Source organism: Plectropomus leopardus, chromosome 17 (genome assembly GCF_026936395.1).
Source record: "Plectropomus leopardus strain MGB_pleo_1.0 chromosome 17, ASM2693639v1, whole genome shotgun sequence".
Classification (NCBI taxonomy): Eukaryota; Metazoa; Chordata; class Actinopteri; order Perciformes; family Serranidae; genus Plectropomus; species Plectropomus leopardus.
In genome coordinates, this window is record NC_142192.1 from 19860728 (window position 1) to 19880124 (window position 19397).

Genomic DNA, 19397 nt, shown 5'->3' on the forward strand with positions numbered 1-19397 from the left:
GGCACACAATTTCAAGACAACACATTTCCCTGCCAGGAGGTCAATTTATTTTTGCAGCAGTTAGTATGAAACAGACAATATATGAGTAGAAAACAAGTCAGACAGACAAAGGTAAAGTTTGGAGGTGGTACAAAATTAAAAAATAAAAAAAAAATAATAAAATGACACAATCTATTACAACAACCTTCCAAATGACTCATTTGAGTAGTATGAAACTTACAATGTTTAATTTTTCCTCAGTGTCAAAGTCGCTGTAATGGTAAGTGAATTGCAATGGCAAAGGCAATTTTTACTATTCCCACACATTTTCATGGATAAAATTCCTAAACTTTTCCATGATTTTTCAAAGACCTATAATCTTTTTTTTTAACGTCACGCATTGACGCATATAAGAGCTATAATGTGCTGCTATGTTACATAACATGGACGATTATCCATGCAAGATAACTGCAATTTCATTACACGCAAAAAATTCCATGACTTTTCCATAACTGTCAATTTCTTTTTTCTAATTACATTACATTTCCAGGCCGTGAAAATGTATTGTGAAATCAGTGGAAACCCTGATTTTTATTTAATCTACTGACAAGTTGCGGTCCTTTTTCACATTGATGTCACAGTCTGAAGGTTGACAGATGTCTTTCTGTATTTATATCGTACTGCCCGACCCCAACTTCAACATTATGTGACACACAAACTTACAACAGATGTTCGTTTGCATAGCCAGTCCTAACCCAAGAGTCAATGATTTAAAAAATAAAATAATTTCACTGACAATGTTCACATATGACACACATCTACCCATGATGTTCTTTACACAAACTGTATATTATACTGTGCTTCAAAAAGCATCAACCTTTTTGTTGTCAGCAGCTATAAATAATCAATTCGATGAAACCGATATAGAAAAATATGAGAATTTACTGAGGTCATTTTCCACGTAGGAATTAAATGCAGACAGGTTGAGTGATCATGAAGTAAAGTCAATATATGTATCATAATGTCTGCGGTCATTTATGCGGCCACAGTGATTAAGTAGTACCAGCAAGAAAATGCTGCTGAACTTATTTGTGGATTGAAGTTGATATTGTAGCTATACTATAGTATAATATAATCATTTTTGTGCGCTTAAAATCCTTTTTAAAATATAATTCTATAATAATATTATTATAGAATTATATAGTAATATAATAATTATTCTTTAATTTCACAACAGAAATGCTAAAGCTCAGACTCAAGCCACTCAGAATAGTTTAGTGGAGCGCTTTACTGCAGCTGCTCACAAATCTGCTACTACAATAAATCATACAGCACCCAAAAGATGATGAGGTGTTTACTGTGATGGATTACCCGTCGCAAGCAACTTTCAAGTCTGCACTTTCATTTTCATTTCTTAGAGTAATGAAATGAACTGAAACTGATGGCTGCCTGGAAGGTAGGACATAAAACTTATGCCGAGTTGTGTGTTTTGGAAAATGGTTGGCAATAAAAAGATTGTGTATGGTCCTTTAAATACAATGCAGATATAGGCTTGGCACATAAGTCTAATCCTAAATTGGAGACATTATTAACTGGTCTTTGTCACACTTTGATGGAGTTTGTCAGATTTAGTTGCAGGAGAATAACCGATTTGCAGCACGCTGATTCTTTTGGCTGCCACACAAATGAAGAAAGCTTCTGCTGGCATCTAGTTTTGGTAGTTGCCATAACACATAATGTACCTGCACATAAAGAACAGTTGGGATTTGAATAAGATCTAAGAAAATATCAGTGGGTATGTTTAACAGAATAAAAATGTCCCTACCAAACTGACACATCACTGAAACTACCCAGGGCTGGTTGTACTTTTGTAACTGTAAACTAGATTTTATCAGACTTACTTTTTATAAGAATGAAAAAGACTGTTTTTTTGGCTTCTGTACAGGCCTTCATCAATGGCACATGCTGCAGTCACCTGCATAAAATGAAATGGCATGTGTGTCGCCAGAGGTGCATAATCCAAAACAGATTTGATTTTCTAATTTTGATTTAATTTAATTTAATTCAATTAATTAATTTAATTTTAATCAACATGCCTATTAATACAGGTCATTAACAGTTAGAAATTCACATGTGCTACTGCACAACCAAGGCGTTTTTTTTTTGTTTGTTTGTTTTAATTTTTAATTTATTTTTTGTATATAACTCTCAATTTGTTTGCATGTATTTCTTCTTTTTATGCCTTTTGCTGTATTCTTCTAACTATGTCAGTTTCTCTTTTTTTCCCCTTTATTTTATTTTTTGTGTCTCTCCTAAAGTAGAGTGGGTGTTTGTTGTAAAAGCCTGCAGCCTCCTGACCTCTTCTGATAAATTTCTTATTATTCATTATCTGGATTTCATGCATACTTATGTGTGTGCAGATCAAATTGAAATTTATTTTTAAAATGACCTGAAAATCCTAAACAGCAGATGGTTGTACCACGAAGCAAGATTTGTGGGTTAGCGAGATATGTTGAGCCTAAAGCCAGACTTGTTGTGTCACAAAGGTGGCTCTCTTTGAACCTGATCGTCACTTAAAGTTATGCTGCACGGCTAAGCTGATTGATATTTCATTAGTTTTGACTTGAAATCAGCTAAAAGCACCTCTTACTAATAAACTTTTTTGCTCACTCATCACTTTATAGTCTATCAGTCTATCAAAGGGAACTCATCACTAATGCACTTCGTCTAACTGGCTGAGCTGTAACATTACATCGGTTTTGTTGAGCCAGCTAAGGCAAAAAAAAGCCTGGCTCTATCGATCTTGCTTCGTGGTACATCTCCTATGTGTGACGCAGTGCTGCTGAGTCAGAGTCTGACAAACTCCATCACAGTGTGACGAACTTCATTCGAGGTAAGAAGCTCGGTATGACTAGTTAGCCAAGTTAAACTGAATCTGAGTTTAACAGAGTCAGGCTAAGTATGACACATGTAGAATCCCCTAACATACTGCTCAGTGACTGAGGCACACAGCTGCTCCAGTCAATCACTGGTCTTTATCAGGTTTATAGATAGCCAGGGTTCGAGCCGATGGGTCGGTGGCGTTGATCCAGCGTGGCATCCAAAAATGGGAGAGCCAGTCAGCTCGTCCCGGGTAGTGTTTCTCAAACACCTGTCTGAAATAGTAGGCCTCTTTGTTGGTTGGAGGGTTGTGAGGAAATGTCTTGCGAGCCTTCTCCATCTGGTCATCGTTCACCTGAGAGAGAGAGAGCGTGCAGGTCAGACACTGGGACCGCAGAGGTGTTTCTGTGTTACTCAAAATATATTAGAAAACAAGCAAATAAACATTATTTTTTTACTATCTTGTATACAAACAGCAACCTGCGAGGCTGAGAAACAAAGCCAAGTACTGCAGTTCCTCTAATGGCCACTTGAGGCTGGCTCTAAGAGCGAGTCAACTGATCCTGATAGATCTCCATGTTAAAATGTCCGACTTTACAGCAGAAATAAACTTGTTCACAGCCAGGTCCAAAAAAAGGTTTCAGTCTTTATAGCTTAGTTTAACATACATAACTTAAATCCCCTGTTAATGCTCATAGACCCCCATGTTAAAATATCTAACATTACAACAGAAATAAACATGTTTACAGCCTGGTATAGCTAATTTTGACATAAATAACAACTGTATAAGGGTGATTTTTTTTATAACTCACCCTTTCACATTTTAAAGAGGGCCCAAAGTAAAATACTTTTAAGGGCGGGGCTGCTTAAGTGACGGGCTGTCTGCGTCAGCTTCACCTCTTGCTCCTCCACAGCTCCAAAATCTTGTCCAAATTTGGTCATTTCCGGCTCCAAAAAAATCAAGATGGCGAGGTCCAAAATGCCGAACGCGAGGTTTCAAAATGGCACTCCCCTTACAATGATTGACATCACGGTAGCTGCGTCCATTTAATATACATTCTGTGGTTGTATAACATCTGTATACTGTGCTTTGTCAAAATTAATAACTAAAGCCATTGCAGTCTGTACATTTAACACAAAAGCAAGAAAAAAACATGTATTTTCAAAATTCATACATGTTTTTTCTACGGCCTATGACAGTCCAAAAATATTTATTTACATGAGCAACTTGCTTCCACATCCAAAAACTAGAGTGTTAAAACTCAAATCTGTTATGTCATGAAGTATAAAGAAGTTATAGATGACACTGAGAGCAATGTTCTGAGTTTAAGGGTACATCTAATGGTTCTGAACGTAGAGCACTACAACAGACAAAATCACCAGCACATCGCACCTACAACAGCAATCACTGCAAAGTGAACAAGTGCTAACTGATAGAATTGCAGACTTATGTGAACGTGGCAAACTTGTTGATTTGTGTTGTCATTTTTTGCCGTGACTGTAGAGTTTAAAGACATATGGTTGTACACTACGGTCTGCGATAATGTGGCGTTTCTGCTGTGCTTTTTTTATGTACTGTGTTGTTATGCTATTGTCTTTCATAAACCAAATCTACCAGCCAGGAGGCTGAAGCGTGTACTGCTGAGGACGCAGGCAGCAGCAAAACATATTTTAGCCTTCTAAAAAAAATCTATATCTGTTTTAATGAACGCTTTATTTGGAATATTTTCTTTGCATTACCTTACACACTAACTGAAAGCAGTGGCAGACAAGCAAGTCACATGTTCTGTGGAGTAAAATTACTATTTATGTCAATGGAGTTGGTGGCTTTGAGATAATGATTTAGTTCCCTGTTTAAAAAGGCTCTCTGACAGAAGCGTAAAGCGGGAACAGTACTCTTAATATAGCATACACTTAAACTGATATTGATTTCTTTTGGTGGTTAAAAACCACCTATTTAGGCAGTGTTTGCACATTACTATTACTTTACATTGTGTGAAGGTTTTCTACACTGAAGTTATAGTGAACAAATGTTGTGATTCTGTCTTAAAAAGGAAAACAAACATTCTGCAGGTCCACAAAATCAAGCTCCCATTCATTATCTATGGAGCAGCTCCAGACTTTTTACCACATGACCTCAGAAATCTGCGTCTTTTTCGTTTCTGACTTTGAGAGATGGTAGTTCAGGTGCACAGATATTGACTGAAATAATATACTGTAAATCATAATTTAGGTGGAGTTTCCCCATAATAAACAAGGCCAGTTTCAAAAGATTAAGAGAATCGATTTGGTTCACAATAACCTGGTTTTTATCTATTTTTCTATAGATACTTTACTGCACAGCACGTGGTAAAGTAAGGCACAACAATGGCAGAGAGGAAAAGAAGGAGCAGATAATAAACGTCAATTTGCACAAAAACTTCAGAAGGGATTCAAACGTGACAGAGATGAAATATCTCAGTCTGTTAGTGCTGTTGCTGCTTTCAAAATCACACCTTTGCATGATTACCTTATTGTTTAAACCCTGCCTGCTGGCTGGCATCTGAAATGTGTGTGGTAATCAGGGTGTTATGGTGATGTTAAATCAGTGACGTTAGTACGAACAAACATTAACTACATCTCTCTTTCTCTTGCTTAATCACTTGTTTCCTGAAAAGACTGTGTATGTGCGCTTGTGGGAACCTTGGATGTTTCCAGCGTGCGGTTCTTGTGTGTTTGAATTAGAATCCTGCCGGCACCACTGCACAGCTCCATTACGTTCTGCAGTGGACATTTTTAGTTAGTTAACTGAGTAGGTTTATATCAGAGATAATAACTCCTATGTAGGAGATTAACTCTTTTGGCCAAAATTGTCCACAATTATCTAAACCACTCCAAAACCAAAATGAGTTCACCTCATATGTCAAAAAATGCAGTTTCGGAGACAAAATATCACTAAATTGTGTTTTTTGTTTGGATGTTTTTGGGATAAAGTCATACTGTTGAACAAAAGCTCAGTTAAACACGTACCATAGACTCCAGGTGCTCCTGCAGGTGGACGTACCAGGACTTCTTCACAGACATCATACCATCACTGAAGGCCTCTTTGCGCCTCCACAGGATCTCATCCGGGATCAGGCTGAGATCTTTGAAGGAATCCCTCAGCAGATGCTTCTCCACTCCGTGCTGCTCAGGAAGAACAAACGACACTTGTGTTACAAAAAAGCCACGGAGGAACGCTGCCTCCAAAGATCATTTCATGTTTTGGACAGTGAAAAAAACAGTGGTTTGTGTGCTCAGAACATAACAGCTGCAGAGATGAACTGACCTTGGGAACCCTCATCTCCTCAGGCAGAGAAAGGTAGTACGCTGTGAATCTGTGATCCAGGAAAGGCACTCTGAGCTCCAGACTGAGAAAAGGAAACGTCAGATGAGTTGAGATAAATAAATAAATAAATAAATAAATAAATAAAGGCAAGTCCATAGCTCATCAAATGATGAGGAGGGAGGATTGTAGAACATATAGCAAATAAATTATTTCCCACAAAACTGAACTATATATTATTCATCCCCTGGTACTGCATAGAAAGGTCAATAGCTCCATTACTTTTAATTATCACTGTTTATAATTAAGGTTCTCTCATTTTTAATTCAGTTACTTATATCACAACCACTTTTATCTTTTTGGCTTTGATGACTTTCATTACAGTAGATATTTAGGGCTCATTATTCAGGTTTAATTCATCACAGTTTGCTTCAAATTAAAATGCAATATTAATTTTACCTTTTCGTGGCTAAATTAAAGATGAGATCTAAAAACCTCTCAGGCGTTTAATCAAGGCTACTGAAAATTACATTCTTAAAAGCTGTTGCACAATATTGATTAGCGCAGTTTCTAATGTCGGCCTCTTATGTCAGTGTTTTTCCACCCGATTAATTAGGTGACTTGCCAAATAAAAGTGAAAAAAAACAGAAATGCACAGATGGAGCGTGCTCTATTTTTGAGTACTGGGAAATTGATGATACTGAACCAACCACAAAATTTAAATGTTTTTAGTAAGATATTCCATATTTGTTGTGTCATTCAAAGCCAGAAAAAATCCTAAAACGTGGATGTGTTTCATGTTGAAATCATTTATAGATCAGTGAGTCAATCAACATAAAATTAATGGGCAACAATTTGAATAATAAATTAATCGTTTAAGTCTGTGATACTCAACTTGCAGCCCGAAGAGCAAATCTGGCCCCCTAGACATTTTCTAATTCATGATAAAAAATAAAGCGATTCACACTAGGAATTGTTTTTTGTACTTTTAGTATACATAAGGTGCCAGAGTGCATAAGGCAGCATCAAATTCGAGCTTGTTTAAAAATAAAAAAACGTGCCAGTGGAGGATCCCCCGGCACCCCCAAGCAGAAGTCCGAGCTAATCCTCTAATGCCCTAAAACCCCTGAAATATCCTGAAATCCTAGAAATGTCCTGGCAGTGGTGATCAGTGAAGTGAAAGGTGTTACCCATGTGCAGCAGTGGTGCGATCAGCACGGAGGGCGTCAAACAGGTAAAGTTCCTTTAACAGTCGAACACTGTCCTCTGCAGCTGCTTTGGGAGTTGGAGCCTGAAGGCAGAACAAAGAACAAATCTTAATAAAGATTCATGCCAGCTACATGGATAAATACATACATGCAGTCTGGTCTCACCCCCCAAATATGTCAAAATATGCTGCATCGGCAATGCAAAAGTTGGCTTACATGGATAGCCCAAAAAGCACAGGACTTTGACCCAGGAGACTGGTGTTCATGTCTCAGGTGAAACTACATGTGAGCACTACGTTATTTTGTCATGTCAGTTGTCACGCGAGTCGACTGGGGAGACTAATGTCAGCCACGATCTTTTCCTAACTCTAACCAAGTAGTTTTATTGTCTAAACCTATCTGTCGACCTCTTCTTAGTCACGAGTTGACTCACGTGACCAACCGCCAACCTCTTCTGTGTCAAGATATAAAAAAGGTAGGACGACTGGGAATGAGATTACACTGATAAATGAATACCCGGCAAATTTCTTGACAGTCCAATTAATTTTCCTGTCATTTAATGCTTGTTCTCTGTCTCTCTCGACTTGTCTCTTGACCATAGTCGCGTTCAGTTCATGTGCTGTCATGTCTCAATGAAGTCGCAAGTAACATTGACATAAAAGACAGCTACTGTATATCTGAATGTGCTGAATGACATCAGTTAAACAGACAGATGAAGTCAGTAAATATTCCTAAAAAGAACTTGCAAGATAACCTCTTCAACTAGGCCCCTACCATAGACCCATTTTTGTCTGTTTTAGGGTGCAAATGGCCATTCCAGTTTTTCCCTCTCCAAAATTAACTTCGGAGTATAATTTAATTTCCTTCCTTACAAGATAACATGACACGGTTGGTATCAATAGATTCCTTAGGTCTTGTTATATATGATACCAGTATCTTCCACTCTAGTCTTAAAACTCATTACAGCCTCTGGAGGATTGTAACATTGACAGAGGATCAGCATCCTCACACAGTGGAAAAGGAAGAATTATAGATAATATAAACTTTTATGAAAAACAAAGCCCCGGGGTGTCCTAGGCCCCTAGGAGGAACATACACGTAGAGGCTACGTCCCTGGAGTAACTTCACCAAAAACCTGCTCTCTCTAGATCTGATCTTTAATGTGAGCTATCAAACAAACGCATATTGTTGTAAAAACATATCACACTTCACTGCAGGTGAAAGATTCAGCCACTAGAGGGCAGCAAAGATGAGATTTACAGCTACTGTTAAATGACTTCCTGCAGTTACACATACAGACACTCTGAATTACACTTGTCTTTCTTCTTCTTCTGCTGCTCGACTCAACAATATACACACACATTACTGAAATATTTTTGTCTGGAGTGAGAAGTGGTGACTGGTGTCTGGAGGACTTGCCTTGTGGAAGTAAATGTATCCCTGAGTCAACTCATCCGAGCCCTCTCCAGAGAAGATCACCACACTGTCCGACTTCTCCCTGATGTACTTTGACACCAAGTACATCCCTAAAGTGGAAGATACAGAGAAGATCAAGATGGCACTCAGAATTTTCAAATCACGACTGAATGACGAAGGCGTCATAATACAAAAACAATATATTATATAATCACAGTGCAGGAGGAGAATTTGGAAGATGACCACAATTATTAAGGATGATTTGAACAGCCTTGATGATTCATTATCACTGAAGCATGTAATCTGGGCTCACACTGGTAATAAAGAGCTGCACATCTGGAACAGATGCGCCAAAACTAAAAACATATGGCCACATTTTTAAATAAAATCATGAGGTGAAAAATATAAATTACAATAAAAATATAAATTACAGAACTATTAAATTAATTAACATTTAACGCATTAAATGAGTGTTACTTTAGTAGTCAGGGTTCCTACAGTTTAAGGCAAGTGGAGTTATAACAGTCTTTGTAACGCCACTCAGAACAAAATTTAAAACCGATTACACAATAACCAAAAAAGGAAGAAAAAGAAACAGCAAATTATATGAATTACTTCAGGTTAATTGTAACATAACATGTCACTTTTTGGTGATGCTACTGAAAGAGGAGTTTGTCTTACTAATTATTTAATATCTTACAGGGCAACATCAGAAAAAAAAGATTCATAAAAATCCTACTTTGTATGTCTGACCATTTGTTAGACTTGAAAAGATTCATTTAAGACATTTTAATACCAATTAAGGCCTCATTTTTCTAAATGAATTTAATGCCTGTTGAGACTCTTTAGGGATCCCAGGGAAACTCGGTACTTCATCTTTGTTTACTCATGACATGTTATACATGTGTAGAACATGTTGGGGTTTTTCTTTCACAGCTTTTTTTATTATAACTATCAGACTCAAAGTTGTATTTCTGCATTTATTTTACTAGGATTTCATCACTGCATGTCATTATATATTATTGTGTCATGGATTCTAGATTTTTATCATGAATGTGATGATGTCACGTTGTGTTGTGGCACAGTAAATGTCCGATATGTTGTCTTCATTGACCTCTTTCACCATTTTACTAATCTCACTGGTTTCCGCTGTGATTCAAACAAGCCAATCAGGAGGAAAGGAATGCAGTGATGCAGCAGACACGTTTTTTGTCACATGAATGAGCACATTAATCAGAAATGCGCGACAGCCCTTCAGAAGTGTGAAAATAGCCAGCGAGACGAAGCTGTGAACTCCTCATTACTGAAATACCTCGTTGGGAATCAGTTGATTTTGTTTCGTAAAGTAGGTATTCCCTTTGATTCTGACGTTCTTATTTAATTGAGATATGACAATATAGAAATTATAGATAAATATAGATCAAATTTTTTCCCATATACTGATTTCTTTCCCTTTTAAATAATTATTTAAAGAGATGCGTTGCCAAATTTCAACCCACATTGTATCAAAACAATGTGGGTAGTATGAATTTAAATTGATAATGTTACTGCACTGCCTATTTCTTGCCTGAAATGTTTTCAGAAACATATTTCAATGTCCCATTTTGCTGTAACAGCCAGAGTTTATTAACAGGAAATGGGCGCCACACTGCTTCCTGCACAGTGAAAACAGAGGCTGAAAAAATGAATCAATTGGTAAAACTTAGCAGCATAAAACTAAGCAGCACTTATCAAATATAAACCAAGATTCTGTTACTGAGTTGCACATTTCTCACCTCACACGTTTTCAGAAGCATGTTTTAGCTCACTGTTTAACTGTAATACGAGATCTGGCCGGCCGCAATTGTGTCAAACAGACAAGGTCACATCACTTCCCCTACCGGATGCATTCCAGCAGTTACAGGTTTTCTACCTTTTAAGCAAAAGCGAAACTTCCCACAGTCCTTTTTTACTGTTTTCTCTGGTCATGGTAGCACCAGTTTCAAAAGTATTTGCATCTTTCTACTGTACTGAGCACTTTCTTTCTGTCAATAAAATACTTCTTTACTTGTGGAGCTGCGTGCAGTGTATTGATTCACGCAGCCCCTGAGAGCTAATAGCTACCCCATCCTTCTGTCCCTTTCTGCGCTGCTGTTAGGAAGAGGCTAATACAATTATTCAAAGCCGTGGAAGACATTTTAAAACCTGTATCTTTTGATATTATTTATTTTTTAGTCATTTTAATTTTCTAACTAGGTTTCCTAGCAGGCTACAGCACACACTCACCGACAGAGGCACGTATGGTGGTGATGTCATAGGTCTCCAGGTGAAAGATGACCTCCTCTACAGCTTGGATCCCTTCTTCTGCAGTGAAGTTCACCTCATGGTGCTCACTGCCAATGTGAGCCGCAACCTGACAAACAAAAACCACAAACTGACTAAACACTGATTAAAAGACTCACTAAACTCAGTATTTTATTAAGATTTACGTAATGACTGTTGTATTTTATCTCTGTTTACTGTCTTGTTTTTGCTGCTCTGTATGTAACGCGTGTGTGTGTCATTGCTTCACACAGCCTGTATGGTGATTTGTACCAAAATACTGTTTATTGTTGCTGTGTTAATGTTTTGTACTGATGTTCTGCTGTTTCTTGTTGCTTTGCGTGGCTTTTGTTTTGTATTGAGAATCCTTGGCTGTTTTTGCTATTGCTGTCTGTATGGTGTCCTTCCATCTTTCTTCTGTAAATGTTTATTTTTTTATAGGTTTAAAGACATCTTGCTACAGCTGAAAATTAACCAGATGCTAACACTGACATATTTATAAAAATGTTGATTTATGTGTGTTGTCCTTATAAATAAAATAAATGAAATTAATTTATTTACCGCAGACTGTACAAAGAAAGTAAATAGTCAAAAAAATCTTAAGCTGGTTAAACATTGTGTGCATAATGTTTTCTATGGCAGAAACACGAGAAGAACTGACCTTGCGAGCAGCTATAATGTCTGGACTGTCCTCTGACCCGATTGAAAATGTCTGGATGGGATACTGCAGCTTCTCCTCCTTGGCCAGCTTCACCAGTGTAGCAGCAACCAAACTGGAGTCCAGACCACCTGAGGAAAAGACAACATGACTGAGAACCCTCGACAAAAACACTTTTCCTCAATAATGCCTCCCAAGAAGACTTTCAAAACCACCTTGAAAAGACGATTAAAAGCCGCTCAGCTCTTTACTCACCGACCTTGAAATCTGGACGTAATAACTTGCTTTTAATTTGACAAGCATCTACTGGTGATGTGCTTTTGTGTGTAACTTTATATTTTGTGTGTTGTGTGTGATGTGCTTTATTTGTGTGGTTTTATGTTGTATTGTCTGTCTCATGTCTTGTTCTTTGTCTAACTCTGTATCGTGTTTTGTTTGTCTTGTGTGTGGGGTCATTTTTTTCTTTCTTTTCTTTTTTTTTTTTTACACCTTTATATTATTATATTTATGCTCTGTATCTGGGATGGTTCATCAAATGGTAATATTTATGTTTTTAAACTGTACATGGTCCCTTTTAAATAAAGAACTAATGAAACATTTTATCTTTAAATATTAAAATGATATGATTATGGTGCGCTGAGTGTTGGAAACATCTGTTTATATGCACACTGAATATTGGCGGACTGCAAATCGACCACCTCTGTTTTAGTGAAATAACGGCAGCACGTAAAGAGAGGCACAAGTTTTAACATGGCAACATTTTCTCTTGTTCAGACAAGCTTGTAAATGCTGTGGTGGAGTTTGCCAGAAGGCTTTTGGGGGTGGTATCACACATATGGAGTAAAGTCAGATGGCTTTCAGAAAAAAAGGGTTAGAAGCTGGCGTGAAGTGTGAGGAAAGTACACCAACAGTGAACGCGAATAACCAGATTTTAAATTACCTGACAGGAGACAGCCAATTCTCCTGTGAGCCATGAGACGTTTCCTCACTGCGTTCTCAAACAGTGTTCTGATGTTGCTTTTCACCGTTTCCTCATCAAAACCTGTGGAGACATCAGTTTTATAACGTTCATATTGAAGAGTTAATAATAAATGATTTCCAAATGACTACATTTAAATTAGTTAACAATCAACAGCTGCATACTTGACGGCAGTCTCTCCACAGTGTCGTATTTGGCATGAGCGGGCTCTTTTGTGCAGCAGTGAAACTGCTCCATTCGGATGGACTGAACTTTGCCGTTCTGCTTCAAATCAAAGACCTCAAAGTGCCCAGGAAGAAAGGGAACGATGGTGGCAGGGGTAGCCATTGCATGGGTAATGTCTGTAAGTCCTGTGATCAGAATAACAAGCAAAGCAACACTGAAAAGCTGTAAAACATTTCGAACAAAAGGTATAAAATATTCAAGGCGAGGTAATAAACTATCCCATTACCTTTGGCCTCTGAGCAGACTGCAAGGAATCCATCGTCTGTGAGGAGTTTGAACAAAGGCCGGACTCCGTACGTATCTCTTCCCAAGAAGACTTTTCTGTTGGCGGTGTCCAGCAGAATAAAAGCGAAGACGCCATCCAGCAGAGACGCCATCTCCTGGATGCCAAAGCGGTCATACAGATGGAGCAAAATCTCACCATCCACTTGAGTCTGGTGATCGAAGTCAAAGTGCTTCCTCAGCTGAAAAACATTGAGGAAATGTCACAGACAGGGTTATCATTTTAGGTTTGAAACATTCATACCTCTCTATCACGAACAAAACACGGGATTGAACAAAATTCATATTATTTTGGCACGGGCAGAGCCTGGTCATCTCTATGGTGTCATTACCAACCCTGATCTTTACCTGCTTATCAAACCTTCTGTCATTTTCCCTATTCTGAGTATTTTTAGTCTAAGAACAAAAGTTGAGATGATTTAATATTTAATAAAACCATCTGACCTGTTCAGAAGCTTATTATGTTGTGGAAGAATTATTGGATATGAAAGTATTTGAATGTCATCATTAATAATAAGAATAATAACTATATGAATGCATGATTTATCCATAGTTATGGTTTAGGTACAGACACAGCTGTATGACGTGAAATACACTTTATAAGGGTGATACATTGTTCTGTTTTTTTTAAGTCTTTGGTGTGTTTTTGTCCATGTGCGTGCTGTAACAAGAGCTTCTCATATCTGATTTGTGTTGTTATTAAACTCACGTGTTCATGTTCACTGCGGCTCATCGAGTTCATCCTATTATTCATCAAAACGAAGATTGACCGAGGGTACGTTTTTTCCAAATCAGTTTATCTATATTATAAAATAATGTGAATCACTTACACCTGAATGAAGAAATTAATACAAAAAAGCGTCAAAAATATTTTGATATTGAGGCTACAGCCATGCTTATGCCAGCACATAGGACTCTTGCATCTGACAGAAGTTACATTTTTTTTTGGAATGAAAATCAGGTTGACGTTATTTTAAATGAAAAATGTCATGTTGTGTGGCTGTTAACATCATGACGTTTGGAAGACACTGGGTTTGGTTCTTTATACCCTACGATTAAATTATTATTACGACATTATGCTATGTCAAAATGACGGTGACACGAGACGTTTGCACACTGGATTTTGGTTACTTAACAAAACAACTTAAAACAAACGCAAGATCAATGTCATCTGTTGCCAGCATTCTAGGTCAAATCGACTTTGGCAATAGTTGTCTTGACATTGAATTTTAAAAAAAGGTCAAACAAATAATTTAATTTAAAATAGGAAATTAACTGTAAAAAATGCTAATAAACACACAATTATACACATATTTCTGTAACATAATTTTAAATATTCAGCCATAACTAAAAAATAGTTTTCTGGACATTTTCCCCTAATTTTATCTCTCTACTTAAAAAAAAAAAAAATTAGGTAATTTTCCTAATTTCTTGCAATTTGTGAGGCATCTCTTGCCCTAACCCTCGTTTAAACTGTGAATACCGAAATGCATCAAACATGAACATAAAGTGAAGAGAAAAAACCTAAATATGAGGTCATTTCTAAGACTATTAAAACAGTTTAAGAGCATCAGCACTGAAGAGATGATAAATGAGTAATTTATGCACATGTAAGATGCAAGGAGACCCTTAAAACAATTTACAAGTACAAAAAATGTGCTACATTCTACTGCAGGAAGTATTGGATTCGATAGAGTCCCAAGACATTCACAAGAGGACAAATCTCAGAGATCATCAGAGGTAACATGCAGTATTCTTAAGAAATAGCAGCTCAGGTGAAGGCTGGAGAAGCCGGCTCAACAGGTATCTCAGTGAAATATTGAAATGCGTTGAATAATTTGCATTTAACAACATTAAAGGCAAATGACACAGAGCCTCCAGGATAACTATGCAGTTACCATAAAAAGAGCAGTGGGAGTGGAGGCTGCTGTAGCAGGTTCTTCAAGTATCTCAGAGAAATAGTGACGGGCTTATGTTAAAGAATCTGTGTTTTAAAAGAAGCAATGACAGAGTGTGAAAATTCTCTATTATATTATTTAAATAAAAGCAACAAATAGTATAGTATAAGTATAGTATAAGTATGATAGTATGATAACCAAAGTACATATTTTGCAGAATGCCATATTTCAAAATTTCCACTTTTTGTACAGTGTTGCACTGTATTTCGTAAATGCATCAAGATATTTGCAATGCATTTCTACGCATACGTAGAAGAACCCGCCACCCACTGTCACACCAAGTTTGGGATCAATCTGAGCTTGCATTATGAAATTACATGACTTCACGTGTATCATCTCCATTCAGCTCCTACTTTCCACTGTCACAATATCTGTCAGTTCAGCCATTTTTGCAGTAAAATGGTTTGATACAAGAATGCACTTGTACGATATACTTACTACTTTTCCCTCTAGCCTGTAGCCCCTCACCATGAATTAAGAAGCCCACTAAACTGTGAGGAAAATGACTGTACTTCATTCTTTGCTGTTGTGCTGCAGGAGGAAAAAAATCCTGACAATAACTCTGCAGTCATGTGAAAGAGGCCTTCTGAGAAAGTCATCCAAAAACTGTTAGTTCAACAATAACAGCTAAATTTAAAGCAGAACAAGATAAATCTCAGATGTGACGCATTTTATTTTCTTTTAAAGTACTTCCTTTCATTTGATACTTCCCAAATTCATGTCTGATTAGTCACAAAAAACCGCAGCATGTGTTTCTGGTATATAGTTTGTTTGCCACAGAGGAGTGACTACTTTATTTTACACTGTTAAAATTCCCATTCAGCGCATATCTAAGTGCAAGTCTAATGACAAAATGCATATATCCTGAGCAGATATTTTGTATATGTTAATGTAAAAAATGTATGCTATGGATTGTGCAGATGTCTACTTAATATATGCATAATAGATTCACTCAAGCATGTCTTACCGTGAGATGGTTGTAAATCTCTCCGTTGTAGCAAAGCCACAAGAAAGGAAACTTCTTGATGCGTAAGGGTTGCATGCCATACAGCTGGTCCACAATAGCCAACCGGTGGAAGCCAAAACAGCAGTTGGTGAGGCCATTGACGTTCTCAAAGCGGAAGGCGTCGGGGCCCCTGTGAGAGATCTTCATGGCGCTGGTGCACTGAACTGACAGGCATTCATCGCTGCCAAACAAAGCCCAGATACCACACATTTTACAGCTGTGAAAGACAGAAGAAACAGAAATGATGATTAATGTGTAGTTACATGATGAAATTTTAACAAAAAACTTTTGCATAGAAACTAAATACAGTCCAGAACCAAAAAATATATTTATCATTTTTGGAAAACTAATACAATGAGTCTTAATCTGTTTACGATTTCTGAGAAGTGCAGTGTGTGTGTGGATTTCCTCAAACTGCTGTAAACTAAATTGCAATATTAAGAGAACAAAGAGCTACTGTGAGTTAACCCCTTGAAACTGGGACTGACATTGCTTTTCGTGTGCTGCTGTCAGATGCCTTTCACATGTGTTCAAAGCTTTGAACCCACATTAAATTGGTGCGATTTCTTTCAAAGACATGGTAAAAAAGCTAATGGGGAATTTGGCAAGAAATGTTCCACACATTGCAAGAAATTAGTAGATTTAGAAAATTGTTTTTCAAAAAATCTGAAAAAAATTTTTTGATTTATCATAATTACACATTTAAAATTATGTTGCAGAATAATAACATTTTTAAGCACTTTTTTTAGGTCATTTTCTTGTTTGTTTGGATTTTAAGTCTTTTTATCTTTCTTTTATTGGCTAGTTTTCAGGTCATTTTCTTGTACTTTTTACAAATTTATACTAATTTTGGGGTCATTTACAAATTGTTTTTGTCCCATGTTTTTGAAAGAAATTAAGCCAATTTGTTCAGGTTACAAAGGGGTTAAGAGTTGTTTGAGGAGTTAAACAGAGAGTATTTGTTTCAACTGCTCTGAATAACGGAGCATCAATTACAATTGTGCATAGAAAGAACGACTGTCTCTTTTGGCAACAGTTTGGAGGAGGATTCATTTCCCGACGCCACAATGAGCCTTTACAAAGCGCTGAAAGTTTGCTGCTACCCTGTCTATGGTGAATACAGCCTACCGACTGACCCACAGGCCAAATTTGGTCCCCCATAGGATGCCAGGTGGCCCTCCAACCATTTTCAACTTCACAGTAAAAAATAAAGTGATTCACACTGGGAATTGTTTTGTTCTTTTTGTACATCAAAATAGAGCTTGTTTATCAAAAAAAGAGTGCCAGTCGAGGATCCTCTGCAACCCTAACAGAGGTCCTAACTAAGCTGCTATAATGTCCTAAAATCCTAGAAATGTCCCAAATTCCTAGTGTCGTCCTTAAATCCTAGAAATGTGCTAAAATCCAAGAAATGACATAAAATCCTTGAAATATCCTGAAACCCAGGGAACATCCTCAGATCCTAAAAACATCCCAACATCCTACAGACATCCATAAATCCTAAAAACATGTATGTGACTGCTTCGACCTGGTCTCCTGTCATTTTCTGTCCCGCAATCAAAGCAAGTTTATGTGACTCTGTGTGAAGTTTTGTTTCACTTGAACTTTCACTCACCATGTTGGCTTCCCCATTTATTCCTGATAAACGATCAGACAAAGTCGGTGGTTATTCTAACTTGGATATAAATAATGCTAAATAGAGCACTGTAAATATACCATAAAGACCGCTTCGACGATAGTGAAATAGCGGACCCACAGACAAATTGCAGCTGCAGGATTTTCATTCAGCCAACATTATGCTCCGCTCTCACCAAACTCCATTCAAAATCCTACCTTTTAAACATTTGTTTTCCTATGGCTTAAATTTTAAACAGCTAACATCATGGCAACAGAGCTCTCATTAATTATTACGACGTATTGTTCAATTCCGCACACAAAAAACTGCACTTAAACCCAAGCAATGCCGATTTTTTTAAAAAATAATCCGGAATTGCTCAATAGTCACGCTCAATATGTTTCTGTGCACTTTTGATTGATGAGCTATCAGAGGAAACGTAAAAGCTTTTGTTCGCAGAGTTCTTTTAGAAATTCAATTCAGGTTTAAAGTCACTATTTCTAAACACACGAAGAACACATACTTGGTCCTTGCTAAACGTACCGTTTTCTGCAGGTGGTCCCCGTAACGTTAGATGATGACTGAGACAAGTGATGTCTCGTAATGATGCAACAGCACCGGCTCCAGCGAGACAAGTGTCACTGTGAAACCGGAATCAGTGACTGTGCCTTCAGAATAAGAGCGTACTTCGCTACATGGTAGCCCTGTGCTCGCAATGTAGACTAAAAAGTAAATTAAAATTTGTTCAGAAAATATTGAAAACTGCAGCTGGTAACCCTTTGGAACCTTAGCTTTACATTTCCTTTTTTTTTTATGAAGACATTTACAAGAAAATGACCTAAAATTAGCACAAAAACTTAATAAACAAAAGCAAAGAGGAAAATGACCTTTAAAAAGTGCAGAAATATACACACACACACACACACACACATATATATATATATATATATATATATGTGTGTGTGTGTGTGTGTGTGTGTGTGTATGTATGTATATATATATATATATATATATATATATATATATATATATATATATATATATATGATATTATTTCCTGTAATATAATTTTAGTAATATACATAATTAGTAATACAAAGTTTTTGTATTATTTTTTGTAATAATAAAAATTTGTATTTTTTCTTCTCATTTTTTACTAGATTCTTGCAGTTTCTGGGACATATCTTGCCAAGTTGGTTAGTGCTTTTATTCCCCTTGTTTTTAAAAGAAATGAAACCAATTTGTTCAGGTTTCACAGGATCAAATGGCTTTTTGAATGGCGTCTAAACGCAGCATAAGAAAACTGATGGTGATCCAGGTTTCAAAGGGTTAACTCCAATGATTTAGGTAGCCCATATTGCCTATGTTAACATTTACTTTAGATTTATATATGTCATGTTTATGGAGGTGTTTATTTTTCCTCATATCTATTTTATTGTATTCCATAAAGTTTAAAATTATTCGGTAAAATGTTTTTATTTTGAAGGCTATATCCACGGATTAGTAGATGTTATTTTTGCCATCTTGATGGCGCAGCCTCATGTCCGGCTGCAACTGTAAGTAGGCCCACTGTTGCATCACCTAAA

The 19397-nt window shown here is 37.0% G+C and overlaps 1 protein-coding gene across 1 annotated transcript; it reads right to left on the reverse strand.

Annotated features, from left to right (window-relative positions):
- Positions 1 to 9: 9 nt before the first annotated feature.
- LOC121957804 (asparagine synthetase [glutamine-hydrolyzing]) lies at positions 10 to 18493 on the reverse strand. The gene is made up of 12 exons (XM_042506585.2): positions 18355 to 18493; positions 16158 to 16413; positions 13177 to 13414; positions 12890 to 13075; positions 12687 to 12788; positions 11750 to 11877; positions 11053 to 11179; positions 8791 to 8897; positions 7354 to 7454; positions 6167 to 6248; positions 5869 to 6024; positions 10 to 3214 (listed from the first exon to the last, which is right to left on the reverse strand). Exons 2-12 carry the CDS (start codon positions 16404 to 16406, stop codon positions 3005 to 3007), a joined length of 1686 nt encoding a protein of 561 aa, XP_042362519.1. The 5' UTR covers positions 16407 to 16413; positions 18355 to 18493; the 3' UTR covers positions 10 to 3004.
- Positions 18494 to 19397: the final 904 nt, after the last annotated feature.

Excerpts from the sequence above, each read along its gene's own strand:
- LOC121957804 (XM_042506585.2), bottom strand. The coding sequence starts at position 16,406 with ATGTGTGGTATCTGGGCTTTGTTTGGCAGCGATGAATGCCTGTCAGTT. Across the intron at positions 13,076-13,176 it reads AGTCTGCTCAGAGGCCAAAG|GACTTACAGACATTACCCAT; the intron begins GTAATGGGATAG and ends TTCTGATCACAG. Across the intron at positions 7,455-8,790 it reads GATACATTTACTTCCACAAG|GCTCCAACTCCCAAAGCAGC; the intron begins GCAAGTCCTCCA and ends TTCTGCCTTCAG.